Here is an 18,033-nt window from a genome sequence, read left to right as displayed (position 1 = left end):
TGGAGTTAGAATGGAGGTCTTGAACTCAGAGGATGTTATAACAAACACTTACCCAGGTGCAGCCAGAAAATGCCTTACAGAGATGGTGGCATTTGAACTGGTAGGAAGGGTAGGATTTTGTTGGAAAATGAGGGGGCATTCAGCGGCTGGAACAGCATGTGAAGGGCATGGTGTGTTGGGGAATGGCTTTAGCCCTGGATGTGCGGGGTTGGGGTTGGGAAAAGTGATGACATGTTGGGGCCACATTGTAAGAGGTCTGGTATTCTTAGCTCAGGGGTATGAATACCATATTGTGGGCCGCCAGAAATCACTGGACCACTCTTTTTTTTTTTTTTTGCGGTACGTGAGCCTCTCACTGTTGTGGCCTCTCCTGTTGCAGAGCACAGGCTCCGGATGCGCAGGCTCAGCGGCCATGGCTCACGGGCCCAGCCGCTCCGCAGCGTGCGGGATCCTCCCAGACCGGGGCACGAACCCGCGTCCCCTGCATTGGCAGGTGGACTCTCAACCACTGCGCCACCAGGGAAGCCCTGGACCCCTCTTAATATCTCTGGATTAAAAAACAATACATGAGGAAATACTTTATATTAAAGGTTCATAGAGAAAGGAGTGACTGAGCCAGTGAGAGCAGTGATCTTCTGAGCCCAAGAAACGCATGAGTGATTCTGGTTCTGAGGCAGATACACTGGGATCTGGGCCTCTGGTTGCAGTGAGCTGGGCCAGGCCTGCCCCTGAGAGGCTGAGTGGAGAGCCTAGCCGCACACACTTGTATGTTCTGCCCTGACAGCCATCTTGATTGTTATTTTGCAGTTCCATGGAGAATGGGAGGCCACCCGATCCTGCAGACTGGGCCGTGATGGATGTCGTCAATTACTTCCGAACCGCAGGATTCGAAGAGCAAGCTAGTGCGTTTCAGGAACAGGTAACTCGGTCTAGAGAAACACATGATGAACATGATCACCTCCCTCTGGTGAAGGCTGAGTGAGGCTCCCGACCATCCCAGCCCCTGAGAAACTGAGGGGGTGGGGAGGGCAGGACAGGAGTGACAAGCTACCGATTCCTTCCTGCAAGAGAAAAACCCAAGCCCCGAGAGGAGAGGAGACACAGTCGCAGCTGCAGAGAGGAGGGCTCAGTCTCCTCAACATCTGCATCTTCTGAAAGACGGCACAGCCCTACCTTCCACACAAACACACTAGAAAGCAGAAAAGAGAGAAAAAGGAGGGACCAATCTGGCTGAGAGACATGCAGCCTCGTCTGCTCCTGGGCTTGGCACCACCTGAGCTGTTAATCAAGTCTCCTCCAGTTTGCTTGCTGGGTGCTGAGCAGAGTCTAGTGGAAAGAGGACACTAGACTCAGATAGACTCAGATCCTGGTTCTTGTAACTCTATGTGACCCCAGACAGGTTACTATGACTCTCTGAGTCTTGGTTTCACATCTGTAAGAGGAGGCTCTCAATGCCTAACTTGGTAGGGTGGTGCCGTGAGGATTAAAGGACAGCAAAGGCACAGTGCCTAGGATAGGTGCTGGCCCAACGTTGATGCCCCCAAAAGTTAATTCCCTCACTCAGGTCCAGGGTTGGTACTGGAGAGAGGGAAGGAGGAGCAGGGGGTCCTTCCCAATTGTCTGGGTGAGTCCCGATTCCATTTTCCAGGCTGGGCCAGCTTTGTAGAGATGGTGCTCAAAGGGCTTTGACCATGAGGAAGCAAATCGGGGTACACGTGGTCCACACCAGACCAGCTCTGTAGGAAAACACAGAGTTCCCATCTCCCTGTCAATGAAGTCTGCAGTCTGCTAAGCATTACGTTTACTTCTCTAATGTTGCACTGTAATTGAGAGAATTATAAAGCGAGCAATGTGTTTGGCTGCTTCTTGCACATCCCTTTAGCCATTTCTTACCCTCTCAAGCTGGGTTTGGGTAAGTGCACTTTTCTAATATCATATATTCCAATCTCTAGATTTCCTTCAATCAGTATTTCCTTCAACCTGATCCCTATGCATATGTGTCTTTTGTTAATTTGGAAAATTTGCCAAAATAACAGTTTAAATCACTTCACAGCCACCAGGATAGCTAAAATTAGAAGGACTGATTGCAAATGTTCGTGAGGATGTAGAGCAACCGCACTCTCCTACGTTGTTGGTGGGAGTGTAAAATAAACACTCATACATCCACCCCATGATCAACAACTTGATTCCCCAAGGGAAATGAAAGCATATGTCCACCAAAGATTGGTGCAACATTGTTCAAATAGCTTTATTCATAGTAGTCCAAACCTGGAAGCCTAAGTGTCCATCAATAGGAGAGTGAATATACAAACTCTGGTCTACTCATACAGTGGAATAAAGAAAAATGAAGTACTGATATATACAATAGTTTGGATGAGTCTCAAAACATTATGCTAAGTGAAAGAAGCCTTACATAAAAGAGCTTATTCTGAATGGCTTCTGTCTTAGTCCATACAGGCTGCTATAACAAAAATACCATAAACTGTGTGGCTTATAAACAACAAACATTTATTTCTCATGATTTTGCAGGTAGGGAGTCTAAGATCAAGGCACTCTCAGATTGGGTATCTGGTGAGGGCCCGCTTCCGAGACAGCTGTCATTTCACTGTGCCCTCACATGGAGGAAGGGATGAGAGAGGTCTCTGGAGCTGCTTTTATAAAGGCACAAATATTCACGAGGCCTCTGCCCTCGTGATCTAGTTACATCCCAAAGGGCCCACCTCTTAATACCATTACTAATATCCCTAAGACCCACTGGGGGTTAGGTTTCAACATATGAATTTTGGGGGGACACAAATAGACCACAGCAGTTCCATTCAGATAAACGATGAGAACAGGAAAATGCACTAGTGGTAGAAAAAAATCAGACAGTGGTTGCCTCTGGATAGGTGGGAGAGGGGAATGACCGGGAAGGAGCATGAGGGAACATTCTGAGTGATGGTAGCGTTTTGTGTCTTGATAAGGGTTGGTGTTATGGGTATATGTACTGGTCACCACATATGCACAGGTATATGCAAACAATTCAGATTTGTGTATTACATAGCCAATAAATTTTTCCTCAAAATGAAAAGAACTAAAAAAATAAAACAATTAATGGTATGCAAACTGAAGTATTCAGGGGAGAAGTATACTGATTTTGCAACTTACTTGGAAATGCATCAAAATATGGATTGATAGTTGGCTAGAGGGATGAGTAGTTGGATAGACATATGATAAAGTAAGCATGGAAAATGTTCATTGTAGAATCTAGGTGGTGGGAGTATGGGTGTTCCCTGTAATATTCTTACGACTTTATGTTTGAAAATTTTTGTAATAAAATTGTGGAGGGAAGTAGCTCAGGTTGGAAAGTGGAAGGCTGATCAGCTGGAACATATTTTATTTTGGTTTAATGATATAGTGTCCATTTGTGTCATTGTAGTTGAGTTAACTCACTTCTAAAATTAAATTTAAAGAATATTGTGAAAGGTTAACAAAAAAAGGGACTTAGCTAAAAGGTCTCTTGGCCAGATTCCCCGCTGTCCAAAAGCATTTTTCAGAATGAGCTTTTGCTCAGACTCCTCTGGGGCAGATGTCCCAGATTGGGGGTGGGGATGTTCTTTGGACCTTCCAGATTCTGGAATGGAACCGACCAGCTCTGAGCTCGGCCCAGGAGCAGGTACTTTCTCCCAAGGATGACATCACTCTGGCACCAGTGACAGTGGGAGGCAAAAGGGAACATAGTTTCCCAAGGCATCTCATTCAGAAGTCCTTCAAGGGAGGAAAGGAGCACCATCTTGCTTCTCCAACTCTGGAGCCTGAGAAATGAATTCCCAGGGGACTGGAATTTTGCAAGCATCATCTACAAGCTCAAGTTCTTCATTCTTGTGGAAAGGCAATTGGGCGGGGAAAAGAGTCTGCCTTGAATTATTCTCTGGAAGTGATCCAAATCTTCCTCCTGCTTTGAAATTCTCTTTGTCTTTCCTCTTCTCATTAAAGGAGGTAGAGGGCAAGGAGGGAACCACTGGCCAGGCTCAGGCTGATATGACAAGCAGCTGCTATGATTTTCATGAGGACTGAGGATCAAGATCCTCTACTATGTTAACCTACCTCTTCCGTTTCATGATTCAGAGGCCTTCAGTCTTTCACCTCCAAGGATCTTCCCGGCAATGGACCTCAAGCAGTCAGCTGTCACTCACCAATCATCCCAGATGGGAAGACTGCAGGCCACCCCCAGGCCAAACACAGGACCCTTTTAGGCACATCTTCTAGGTCACAGCAGCTGAGAAACAATAAGAATGGTCACATCCTGAAATCTCCTTAGGGGAGGCTTTGCCTTGCCATCTGATGGAAGCATGGCAGGGATGTGAACATCCCCTAAACCACCTTAGAAAAGGGTAGGTTCAGAAAGGGTTGCCAAGGGTAGCATGTCTCAGTTGATGTGAGAGCTTAATTTCTTGGCTGTTATGGATATAATATTTGTGTCCCCCCAAAATTCACGTTAAAGTTAAAGCCCTAACTCCCAGTGTGACGGTGTTTGGGGCCTTTGGGAGATAGATGAGGTCATGAGGCTGGAACCCTCACGATGGGATTAGTGCCCTGAAAAGAAGTGACCAGACAGCTTCTCTTTCCCTCTGTGCCATGTGAGGATATAGCACAAGGGCAGCCATCTGCATGGTAGGAAGAGGGCCCTACCAAGAGCCACATGTTGGCACTATGATCTTGGACTTCCAGCCTCCAGACTGTGAGTAATAAATTTCTGTTGTTTAAGCCACCTAATCCATGGTGTCTTGTTATAGCAGCCTAAGCTGACTAAGACACTAACACTGACATCGGACATGTCCACCATCCCATGTGCCAACTTTCAGGAGAGTGTCTGTCTTCTTGGTATGATCTCACAGTACATTACTGGATATTCTCTTGTTGTAGCAACCAGACTCAGAGATGGATTTCTAGCAACACGCTCCCTTGGAAGATGTCAGGCCATTGAGCGAGGTTTGTCCAAAGTGCAGGAGTGTCCCATGTTCCCTGTGGTATGGAGGGGCAGCTGAATCAACTGGGGGATCTTTGTATAACCTCCTTTTGTCTATGCAGGCACACTGACACCTAACAATTATCTCCATTAAGTTTCCCACTAGTGCAATTATCTCCATCAGGTTTTCTTCTGACCCACCTCTTTTGAGCCTCTGTGTGAGCCACAGGTGCAAACCAAAAGACTTATCAGGAGGGAAGACCCAGGGGCTTCCCTGGTGGCGTAGTGGTTAAGAATCTGCCTGCCAATGCAGGGGACACGGGTTTGAGCCCTGGTCCAGGAAGATCCCACATGCTGCAGAATAACTAAGCCCGTGAGCCACAGCTACTGAGCCTGCACTCTAGAGCCCACATGCCACAACTACTGAGCCCATGCACCACAAGTACTGAAGCCCACACACCCAGAGCCCATGCTTCTCAACAAGAGAAGCCACTGCAATGAGAAGTCCATGCACCGCAATGAAGAGTAGCCCCCACTCACCACAACTAGAGAAAGACCCTAACTGCAGGTCGCAAAGACAGTGTGCCCGTTGTAGGGTAGTCACTTCATTTCTTCACTATCTGACTCATTCACTCAGAATGTATGTGAAGAAGATGGACATGGAGAGGGGCCATTCAATGAAGGTCACTTAATTCATATTGTTCAGATCCTCAAACTCACAAGTGAGCGACATCAGTGCATCTGTTTCTAGAACAATATGAATCACTGAGAATTTTTTTCTCAGAATATCATGACAAAATAATATGCAACTCATGGTGACAAATTAATTTTACTCCATATCGCCTCACTTCCCCTAAACCACATGAATAAGAACAGTATTTTACTCTGAAATGTCCAACTGGTTGTTTAAGCTGTTTGCCTGAAATTCCAAGACTGACATTTCTTTTCAGGTGGCTTATTGCTAACTTTTGATATGTTTCTGAGGCCACTGACTTAGTAACTATAAATAAAATATTTTATTGTTACAAATTGCCAAGTAACACTAACCTCCTCAAATGGAGTAGTAAAGTGGGAAGGCCAGTCAGAGTAACCACGAGCATGGTCCTAAGTTATAGTTGGATGGACTTCAACTGTAGTGACTCTAGATGGATACTTCTAATTAGACCCGGGACAAATCCAGGTTTGCAGAGGTTGGGGGAGAGAGGGAGATTAAAATCATACAATTTTAAGAGCCTTCCTTTGGAATAAAAGTACAAAATCATGATACAAAATTGCTAAGGCAAAAATTAAGCTTCATTAACTTCATGGTAAATCCAGCTCTGGGACTTCCTTGGTGGCGCAGTGGTTAAGAATCTGCCTGCCAATGCAGGGGACACAGGTTCAAGCCCTGGTCTGGGAAGATCCCACGTGCCATGGAGCAACTAAGCCCGTGTGCCACAACTACTGAGCCTGTGCTCTAGAGCCCTCGAGCCACAACTACTGAGCTCACGTGCCACAGATACAGCTACTGAAGCCTGCGCGCCTAGAGCCCATATTCCGCAACAAGAGAAGCCACCTTGACAATGAGAAGCCTGCTCGCCGCAACTAGAGAAAGCCCGCACAGAGGAAGGAAGACCCAATGCAGCCAAAAATAAATAAATAAACAAACAAACAAATAAATAAATAAATCCAGCTCTGAATTAGACCAGTTAAAATCCCACAAATTGACCATAACTTTTATTACCTTTCCAGCATATTATAATACCAAGTACTGGAAATATACGAGGTGATTTGACACCTGATATTTCTTAACAGTCTGAAATGCTTAAAAGATTTTGTGGCATAATGAACAGAGGAAGTGGCAACTTAGACTCTGCTGATGTGTCCTTTCAGCCCACAAAAATTTAGAAAAGAGTTAAAAAACAAATGGGTAATGCTAGCAATAAGAAAACAGCAAAGAGAATGGAAGCAAAACTGATAAGGAAAGAACCTTTTGAATTTTTTGATTGAAATAGAATAGGTTTCTATAGACCAAACCCCCAAATTGTTGTTTAAATCATTCATGTGAAATGAGAAGTTATAATACATTATAAGATAGCCAGGTATGTGGTGCTTCTTTGGCTTATTCACTCGTTCATTTGTTTCCATAGCTGTTACAGCTTTTTCTAACACTTATGAAAATAAATATAAAACTATTAAAGTTGGAACTTCCCTGGTAGCACAGTGGTTAGGAGTCCACCTGCCAATTCAGGGGACACGGGTTCAAGCCCTGGTCCGGGAAGATCCCGCATGCGGTGGAGCAACTAAGCCTGTGTGCCACAACTACTGAGCTCTGCGCTCTAGAGCCTGCAAGCCACAACTACTGAGCCCATGCACCTAGAGGCTGTGCTGCACAATAAGAGAAGCCACTGCAGTGAGAAGCCTGCGCACCGCAACGAAGAGTAGCCCCTGCTCGCCGCAACTAGAGAAAAGCCCGTGCTCACCAACAAAGACCCAATGCAGCCAAAAATAAAATAAATGAAACTATTAAAGTAAAATAATGATCATTATTACAAGTATTATTTTACTTTAATAAGGCCACCTGAAACTATTGTAGGTATGAGAATTGTTTGAAGGAAGCACGGAAGATTCTGGGCAGAAGGGGGATTAGATACAAAGGCATGGGGGCATGCAAAAACATGATTTATCTTGAGAACTCCCAGTACCTTGGCATAAGAGGTGTGGAGCAGGGAATGCCTAAGGATAAGACTGAAAGATAAACAGGGGTCCAGATAACAGATAGTCTGTTTGGGTGAGAGGGACTAGGAAACCACTGAAGGATATTGAGTGGGGAGTGCCAGGGTGAGATTTGTGTTTCTGAACGATCAGTCTGGTGACAATGTGGAGAGTGGCTTGGAAGACAAGGAGACAGAAGGCAGGAAAACTGATATAATCATTCCATTGGGGATGGAAAGGAAGAGATGGATTAGAAAGACCATCTGGGGAAGATGGTCAAGAGAATTTAGTGGATCATTGGCAATGGAGGGTGAAGATTTGTCCTGTCTCAGTTCTCTACCTTAGCCCCAGGACTGAGCTCACTGCTCAGTGTGGGAGAGGGAGGAGGCTTGGGTGACGACTGCTAGATGTCTGGATTTGTTAGTTGCAAAGAAGTGTCGTTAACCAGAACTTTAGTGAGAGGTCAGTTTTGTTTTGGTTTGTTTTTAAATTTATTTATTTATGGCTGTGTTGGGTCTTCGTGTCTGTGCGAGGGCTTTCTCTAGTTGTGGCAAGCAGGGGCCACTCTTCATCGCGGTGCGCGGGCCTCTCACTGTCACGGCCTCTCGTTGCGGAGCACAGGCTCCAGACGTGCAGGCTCAGTAGTTGTGGCTCACGGGCCTAGTTGCTCCGCGGCATGTGGGATCCTCCCAGACCAGGGCTCAAACCTGTGTCCCCTGCACTAGCAGGCAGACTCGCAACCACTGCACCACCAGGGAAGCCCCGAGAGGTCAGTTTTAAGACAGATGGAATGAGTACAGTTTGGGGCACGTTCAGTTTGAGAGCATGTGGGCATCTAGTGGATATATCTAGAAGACAGCTCATGGGAAGGGTGAGGCCTAGAAAGAGAGACATGAGAGTCATCAGCAGTCATAGGAAGGGGTGAGGATGAGACAGGCATTTAAAAGGGGAAAAGAAAAAGGCCAAGGACAGCACCCTAGGGAGCACCCAGGTTTCAATTGTTAGGAGAAGAAAGGGAACTGGCAAAAGCATCTGAGAAATACTCAGTGTGAAAGGTTGTCTAGAAACCAATGACAGGAAGAGTTTCAAGAAAAGTGAAATGATCAACAAGGTCAAATACCTCAAAAAGGTGAAGCCCAATGGGGTCTGCCAATGACAGTGGAGTTTCACTGGAGCTGGGGGTGGACTGGAAGGTAGAGGACTCTTTCCTCCAAGTTGAGGAGTGAGTGGGAGGCAAGTGGAGGGAGCTCCAGCAGTAGGAGGGTCGTGAAGACGTGAGAGCTCTTTTCTAAGAGAGGAGATGCTCAAACTTATTTACATGCAGGAAAGTAGCCAGAAGAATTGGACAAGTTAAAATTGAATGAAATTGAGAACAGTTCAATGAAGCAAAATCCCTGAGGACAAGGAAAGGGATGAGATCAAAAGAGTGTGGAGGGGCAAGGACATGGAGAAATTTGAACCCTCATACATTGCTGGTAGGGATAGAAAATAGTGTGGCCGCTATAGAAAACTGTTTGGCAGTTCTTCAAAAGGTTAAGCATAAAATTACCATATGACCCAGCAATTCCCCACAAAAGAATTGAAAAGAGGGACTCAAACAGATACTTGTACACAAATGTTCATTGTAGCATTATTCACAATAACCAAAAGGTGGAAACAACCCAAGTATCCACGAACAGATGAATGGATAAATAAAATGTGGTACCTAATATGCAATGGAATGTTATTCAGCCATAAGAAGGAATGAAGTTCTGATACAAGCTACAAGATAGATGAACCTTGAAAATATTATGCTCAGTGAAATGAGCCAGTCAAATATTATATGATTCCATTTATATGAGATATCTAAAATAGGCAAATTCATAGAGACACAAAGCAGATTAGAGGTTATAAAGGGCTAGTGGAGAGGAGGGAGTTATTGCTTCACGGGGTTTCTGTTTGGTGATGGAAGAGTTTAAAAAACAGTGGCAGTAATTGTACAACATTGTGAATATCACTAATGCCACTGAATTGTACACTTACAAATAGTTAAAATGGCCTATTTTATGTTATATATATTTTACTGCAATAAAATGTAATGCCAGGTAATATACATGAAGATTCAATTTGGTCAATATAAAAAAATATATTGGGAATTAGTTCTGAGCAAGACAGGGACATCTTCCTCTGTCCTTCCTGTGCTCTGGGAGCATAGGTAAGGATGTGTGCAGATACAGCTGAGATGGCCCTTGTCCTAAGGGACATTCAGGGAGTTCCTGACAGTTTCTATTTTCTTTGCTAACCAAGAGGCAAGCTCCTCTGCTTGGAGTGGACAGGATGGGTAGAAGTTTACTAAGGAACTAGAGGAGAGCAGTGAAGGTTAAGAATGGCCACCTAGGGGAATGGGACAGAGAGCTGAGCAACAGTAAATAAAAGAACTGTTGATATATTCTCCTGACCCAGCCGAGACTGGTACACTGCACATGTTTAGTGTTCATCTTCTTGGTTTCTTGATTTTTTTCTCCCACTTCACCAGGTATAGGAATCAGAGAAGCTGGATTGATTGCTAGACTGCTCCTGGTTGGAGTGTTTATGGCATGGGCACAGTAGAGGGCTAATAGCCTAAGAGGGTGATTTGAGAGGGCATGTAAAAGAATGGTTCCAAGGGCCAACCAGTGGGTGCAGATTTGATACAAAAGAGGAGTCTGCAGGGGACTCATTACCCTGGAGAAAGAGGAGTTGAAATGAAAAAGTGGGTATAATGGGAGGGAGGAGTGAGAGATAGACTAGGATATTGGACTTCCAGTGTGGCAGAGGTGGGACTTTTCTGGTTGATGACATTATAAAATTAGGTTCTAATAAGGAAGGTGAAGTTGTAGAAATGGTTGGTGTATTAGAGTAGATATCAACTGCTGTCACAAGTAGATGAAAATAGATATAATGGCTTAACTATAGTAGAAGTTGCTTAATATAAATAGTCCAAGGTTGTTGGTGGAGGTGTTCTGCTCCACTGTAATTCAAGGTCCCAGGCTGATGGGAGCTCTGTCATCTTCAGCTGTATGCTTTCAAGATCACTTGGGCACTGACATCCAGTTGGTGTAAGGATAAAGTGCAAGAAGGAGCACACATGGTGGTTTTATGGACCAGGCTGGAGAGAGGTGCACGTCATCCCTTCACATGTCGTTGGCCACTATGTGGTCACACGGCCACACCGAATTGCAAGGAAGTCTGGGAAATGTGTAGTTGTGTGTCCTGGAAAAAGAGCAGCCTTGCTACACTTGAGCTTTAAAGCCATTCTTTAAAGCATTGGCTGATGTGACACTGCTACTTAGTTCTATCTTTAAGTCCAGAGATAAATTTCAAAAAGACTAACTTTAAGAGATCAATTGAAGTGAAGAAGCCTTATCTGACCATACATGTGAAGCCTTCACTTCTAATTCTATTCCTTCAATCTATTCTTTCTTTCTTATCTAGGCAGAATTCTTTGTAACCTAGTTTCCTCATTTGATGACATGAGTTTCAGTCTCTTTCCTTCATCAGAAATATGTACGTGATTTTTTTGGAATAGAGCCCCTTTATCACCCATTTCGTGCCCGCAGCAGATATCCACAGGGAGATACCCATTACATTACTGAAGGCATGAGCCTGCATAATGAGCAGAAATGGATTTTGTGTCTGATATAAATGCAAGACCCATGTTGCTTCCAATTGTTACTTTAACAAATGAGGTAAAGACTTCTTTTTGAGCCACACAGATAGTTTCTGTCCTCCAAGATGTATATTATCCACCCCAAATTTTCCACCAATAGGATTGCAAGGCAAGCACAGCATCAGCTGATAGTCATTGGATGATAGTGTTGAGCTCATAGTCACTCCACCCACAATGAGCTGCAGAGGTCAGGGAAGGGGTGGGGACATTGTAGAGGATACCAGCTCCAAATAGGAATTTCTCCCCCAGAAGAGCCTTTGTCCCAAGAATCATGTGATATGATTCAAAAGGTCTTGCTGTAGACTTGAGTAGTCCGCCATCTTCCTTTCCAAAGTTACCTGGAAATTCTTCAGAAAATAAACTCTGTGTCTTGGTGAGGAAAAGTCCTTTCAAGAAACATGGTGAATTACTACAAAGTACTGGGGATGCCACAAAATGCTTCCTCCTCTGATATTAAGAAGGCTTATCACCAGTTAGCTCTTGGGGTCCACGCAGGCAAGAACCCAGAAAACCGGGAGGCAGCTAAGGAGAAGTTCAGTCAAGTAGCAGAGGCCTATGCCGTCTTGTCTGATGCCGAGAAACACAACAACTATGACAAGTCCAGAAGGAATTGCATCAAAAGGGAAAACAGGAGATGGCAGGGACAAGGATGATTTGAAGGAGGAACTGTGGTTTGAGAGGCCACACTGTGGCTTTCAAAATGTCTTTGAAGATAAAGAGCCCTTCTCAGGAGACTGTTTTCCCAGTGGCTGTGTGGGTAGGACCAGGAGGTTCCACTCCTCCTTTTTTTATGTGACCCCCATACTGGACACAGGATTTTCCACTTTTGTATCCCTGGGCTCTGGACCAAATTCCCCTTCCTCTGTGACATTTATACCTTTTATAAGCAGTGGAGTGGGAAACTTCAAACTGGTCACCACTTGTAGCCAGATAGTGAATGGCAAGGAAGTTGTTATAAAGAAAGTTCTAGAATATGTGAGGCAGAAGACTGAAGTGGGAAAAGAACGCCTGTTTCATCAGATTCCTCCACGTCACTGGTAAGGAGTTGCTGCCGTGTTCTTCCACGGGGAGACTTTGCTGTGAGGCTGGTGAGTCTGATGCTTATCAAAGACAGAATTGGAATCTGAGTGTGTTGAACTGGAATGGACAGGGGTCAGCTTAATACAAATTTCTCATTTCACAGAGGGAGGGAATAAGGGCCAGATGCTCCATAGGAACTAGGAAGCAGCAGAGTTTGGCTTCCAGCCCAAGTCTTCTGATTCTAAATTGAGCCTTCTTTTCTCCTGTACTCTATCTGGGACAGTAGAGACCACCACAGATATGGCCTTCTGAGACATTTGCAGGGCCCTACCGTTATAAATCCCACTGACTCCTCTTCCTGTATTTTCCCCGCCCTACCTTGTTATTATCCATTGCCTCTTTCTTGATGGCCCTTTTTCTCTTCCTAGCCTCTTTCTCTTTGCTTCTTCTCTCCCCACCTCTTCTTTTCCCCCATTTCCAATGGACCATATCATAGTTAAGCTTAATTGAAAGAGTCACTTATTGTATAAAGTTGTCAGAGAAAGAGTGAAAAGTAAATGGGTTAAGATTTTTAAATATACTTTTAAAAATAGCTAGGATTTATTGACTGCTCAGTAGAAGTAAGGAATTCTACTTCATGTGTTATCTCAATGATCTTTTCAGCAGTGAGATACAGTAGCTACTTCCCCCCCACCCCCATATAGATAAGGAAATGAGGTTTAGAGAGATTAAGTAACTTGCCCCAGGCCCCACCTAATAAGCAATAACATAGTGTCTTACTCTGAAACACATGCTTATCTCCTGAGCTATAACATCTACAGATTCTACTCATTTATTTTTAGATCTAGGGTCTTGGCCTCATTGGAAATTTACACCTGTCATCTCTAAACCTTACTTTCATGCATGAGTACTTGCGGGAACTTAAGTAGGCAAGCATTTTGAGTATTATTGCCCAGCAGGCACTTGGTTATTCGAACATGAAGACAGAAGACAGAAGCAATGTAAAAAGTTTCACTGAAACTAACAAACAATTATCCCTTAACACAGAAATGTAAACAAAATCCCAAGATGTGAATTATATTTTTGTTTTGAATTTTGGATTGTTAATGCAAAATCATGGGATTTTTTTCATTTGTTTGTTTAACTGGATCCGGTCACACTCCAACTCCTTCATTTATACACAGACTAGGCTCCAGAGGAGTGGTTCCTTGTGGAAAGTTACTGATGGAGTCTGCGTTAGAACCTCTGTCTCCCGATTTCCAGTCTCACGCGCATCCTAGTATACCATGCTGACTGGCAAAAGTTGGATTTCATTTGCCTTGCAAGCTTTTCTAGAAATAACATAACAAATGATTAGCTTTCTTAATCAAGGAACTTTCCTATGTTTGTGATTTTTATGAGACACATTTTTATGTGGTCTATGAACTTTTTTAATCTCAGTGAATTTTCTGAACTTGAACAAGAATATACCTGCATCCGTCTGGCAAAGGGTAGCTTTCAGGCAGGGGACATACTTCCAGAAAAGAAACAGAAGATGGATTTGGAATTGGAACACATCCCAGTTCTTTCAAAGCCTACACATTTCCACTTAGTAGTCATTGAGAACGTCCTATATGTCAGACACGGTGCTAGGTGCGTGATATGAACTAATCATTTTTAACCTCCAAAATTCTTCAGGGGGTTATTTCCATTTTACAAGTTTGGAAACTGAGGCTCAGGGAAGTTACGTCCCTTACCCAGAGCCACACAATAAGTTGTGGAGACAGGGTTCAGACTGCAGTTTGTTTGACCTGGAAGCTCCCATTTCCATTATGCCATCTCCACTCCCATTCATCTGAGCTGCCATAGTCATGGTTTCAGAGGAGAGTTTTGTTGTATATATGAATTATATTCACTTCAAAAATTTTTAAATGAGGAATTCCAGATGGAGCTTTCTTTTACCAACCCTCATCTGAGGTGAATGGCAGTGTAGCTACCAAACAAAGGAAAATCAAATTGGAGCATGAAACATGATTTTCCATTTTGTCTTAAATAAAATCCAAATTTCAGCATTTTTCACAGACGTACTTGGCTTTTGACAGAAATGCTGAGTTGTAGAAGGACTTTTTGCCAACAAAGATGTAAAAAAAATTCATTTGCAGCTAGTCAAGGAAGTTTTCTTGTATAGAAATGAAAGCAGTGGCATCTCCTCCTGGCCCCCGTTTAAAATATGTGGTAAGTTAAATATGAGCAAACAACAGCAAAGGAAAGATGGAGAGCAGGAAGGGCTTTGCTGTTTTTGGAAGCAGCCCGAGTGAATCACTATTCATCTCAGTGTGTAAGATAGAGCATGAGCTTTGATGTAACCTGCGATTCAGATTCCTGTGACCTCACAATGCCTTCAGAGCTGCTGCAGTGGTTTCCAGGTGTCAGGGCTCCTCTCCAACTCTCATACTTGCAGGTTTTACTGATGGACAGTCTTTGGGATTACTAGCTGCCTAAATAGAACAAGATACTTTAGGATTGAAAAGTCAATTCCTTTGTCCTTAAATAATTGTAAAATGAGGGCTGCAGTCTGTCCCGGAATACTGACGTGTGATTGTGTAACACAAAGCTCAGGGAACACTTGCAAGGGTGGTATCTCATGAAATCCTGTCAAAACCCAATATCCCATATTATCAACCGAGGAGACAGAGGAGGAAGGGACTTGCCTAAGGTCACAAAGTGGGTGTTTCTTCAGCCCCTAGCCCGGTGCTGTACCTCCCACATACTCAGACATTCAGAGCACATCTTCCTCACAGCCTGGCAAAATACATGAGAGACTCTGGAGGAATGGCCCTCTTGGGGACAGTGTAGGAGGGAGTCACAGTTTTATGTAGCTGCAGTTGCACACAGTGCCTCCTTGTCTGTCCATCAGTGGGGAGGTGGGTAAAATCATGAACAGCTGTGTCGAGGCTTACTGAGCATGTGCAGCTGGTCCATCTCTTGAACCCAGGTTTCCTAAGAACCAGCTCAGATTCTCCTCACAACAAACAATAACAAAAAGAAGGTGGCATTCGGCATTCTTCTCAGTGCATCCTTTCCAAAGGTTTTCAAACTGTAGACTTTCTATATTTGGGGTCCTTATCCCTTTCACGAGAAGCCTATTTTTATTTCATTCCAAAGGTTTGTAGTCTCCAGGGTACCTGGAGTGAAGTCCACCTGGTTGGGGACTTGAGAGGAGTGGGGAGTGGACTGCGAGGAGAATAGGGGAGGGAATCTGTGGTGGGCACAGCTCTGCCCCTCGCTACCTTCTTTGGAATCTTGAGGCTCCACTGAGATGAAGTGGGGTAGCATGAGACTTGATATTCAGGTTGAGGCAGAATGGTTCTCCTTTTAAAGGACAGGAAAGAAGTTCACAGAGAGTAAGTCATTTTTCCAGTGTCCATTGTTAAGATTGAAAAGGTTTCAGAAAACCCAAGGCTCTGGTTCCCATTGGTCCATCGAGGCAACACATATTTACTTCTAAGTGTCAAGAGAAACAGAAGTGAGTTATGAAAAGAACATCGGCTTTGGCCATAGGCAGATGGGAGTTCAAATTCTGTGCCACCCTTTCCTAACTTCTCAGGCAGGCTAACTTCTTGCCTTGATCCTTGGTTTGCCTATAAAATTAAGATAGCAATCCCTGCCTGTCCTAATTTATAGGGTTTGTTTTGGAATTAGACAAAAATTCTGCGTAAACTTCAACAGATTTTACAAGTGGAAAGTGTCATTATTCCTTTCAGAAGCAGCATCTTTGATCGTTCAGGGTACATACTCCAAGCTTGCTGTCAGTTTCTTAAGATGTGACATTTGTGATGTGATCTTGAAAACAAGATCAGCTATAGATTATATTTAACTCCAAAATAAATGTAAAAGGTGGAAGATAAAAGTAGAAGATTCCATTTTTGGCACTATTAAAAAAATAATGTTTTTAGCGTGGAGACAAGCAATACGACTTCTTCCTTTGACCTTGCTTTTTTTCTTCATTATCCTTGAGCTTTACCCTCTGCTTCCATTATAGGAAATTGATGGAAAATCCCTGCTACTGATGACAAGAAATGATGTGTTGACAGGACTTCAGTTAAAATTGGGGCCTGCTCTGAAAATCTATGAGTATCACGTAAAACCTCTGCAGACAAAGCATTTAAAGAACAACTCTTCATAGTATAGTCAAATTGGGGTCTTGGACCTCAAAAAATACATAATGACATAATTTAGTTTCATGTGATGAAACTTTGTAAACAGAATACATACATGTGTATATGTAAAGAATCTCAATCAAATGAAACGTTATCCTATTGGATAGACTAGGCAATCCATCGGCTGACCTGAACTCAGCCAGGAGGAGCGAGGACATGTGGACAGGATGGTTTACCTTGTGGAGTTTGTCAAATAGAATGATCTTTGATGAGATTAGACAGCCCTCCCCACAAAGAGGATTTTCTTCATAGTTTGCTTTCCCAAATTCCTGAAAAAAGAATCGAATGGTATGAGCATCTTTCAGTTACAGATGTGGGAAGATCAAAAGCAAGAACTTGGGGAGGGGGAGAAAGAGAAAGGGATTGTGCCTCCCTTGAATTCCTCTGCTCCTTAGAGCTTGTGTTATTTGGATGGAATTGCCGACACCCTTTTTTGTAGAGGGTCCTCCACTTGACCTTATTAAGGTTTCACTGGGATATGCTGCGCTGTTTGAAACGGACATGCATCATGGCCCCTTCAGGAGCAGACTGTAGCTCTGAAAAGAGAAATTCTGTTGTATTTTGGGGACATCCATCCATCTTCAGCTAGCTTTCATGGGGGTAATGGTATTTTCTGCATAGATCTGCTTTAAAATTGGTTCTTTGTTTCTGAAGAAAGCATTTTGTTTTTCACTTTATGGTTTGTATTTATAATAATTTGTTTCTGAAGAAATTTGCCAAGAGTTATAGATTGAAAAGCCTTGTTACTAGTACAGAATATTTTTATATATATATTCCTTCATGATGGTGTAATATTTTTTTAATTGCTCTGATGCTTTGTTTGATTTCCAATTTGAGTACTTGTTTTTAAGAACTTGAAAAAGTGGGCTTGCTACATCTCTGTTCAAAGAGACATTTGTTCAATCTCTGTGTGTCAATGCCTTGTTGAATTGGTGCTTTGTGGTCACAATAAAGCATTGCTTCAGTTTATTCCCAGTGTATTTATTTTTGATCTTTTCAGTTTGGTTGCCTCTTTGGTTGGGCTTAAGGATTAAGGTAACTCCTTGAAACCATGGAGAGAAAGTTAAGCCTTCTTTAAAAAATAAACGTTAGATATTGAAAACATATAGATCTATATGTAGATTTATCTTCTTTATGAACTGAATTGTCTGTTAGGCCTTATTCCTTACCCCCATCCAACAACCAAGTTTAGGTGTCATTTTAGACAGTTTTTTTTTTTTTTTTTTTTTTTTTGCTGTAGGCCAGTGGGGGAAGGGGTCTTGTGGGGTTTTTTTGAAATTCTGATGAAAGCTTTGGACCCTCCCTCCAGATGAAAGCTCATATTCCCACATACAAAACTTTGCAGAGTTGATGGACTCCCCAGAGTTCCCTCTTTCCCCTCCTCAAGTTAATAGTCCGTATTTTAGAGAGTGTTATAATTCAGTCCCCTGTGGAGATATTTTCTCTAAAGAAAAGAAAGTCTAAAAAGATGAGAGTGAAAAGAA

The 18,033-nt window shown here is 43.3% G+C and overlaps 1 protein-coding gene and 1 pseudogene across 1 annotated transcript in view; both read left to right on the top strand.

Annotated features, from left to right (window-relative positions):
• SAMD13 (sterile alpha motif domain containing 13) overlaps window positions 1–17,516 on the top strand; it is a 44,701-nt gene extending 27,185 nt beyond the window's left edge. Inside the window, exons 3-4 of the mRNA XM_004262957.3 lie at window positions 808–919; window positions 16,372–17,516. Of these exons, the coding sequence (XP_004263005.1) occupies window positions 808–919; window positions 16,372–16,515 (256 nt within the window). The 3' untranslated portion in view covers window positions 16,516–17,516. The remainder of the gene's footprint in view (window positions 1–807; window positions 920–16,371) is intronic.
• Window positions 10,305–16,386, top strand: LOC117202096 (dnaJ homolog subfamily B member 6-like; annotated as a pseudogene).
• Window positions 17,517–18,033: the final 517 nt, after the last annotated feature.

This window comes from Orcinus orca, chromosome 1, assembly GCF_937001465.1.
Source record: "Orcinus orca chromosome 1, mOrcOrc1.1, whole genome shotgun sequence".
In the NCBI taxonomy this organism is placed as follows: Eukaryota; Metazoa; Chordata; class Mammalia; order Artiodactyla; family Delphinidae; genus Orcinus; species Orcinus orca.
Note: the sequence above shows the minus strand (reverse complement) of the source record. Positions and strands in the feature narration are given on the sequence as shown.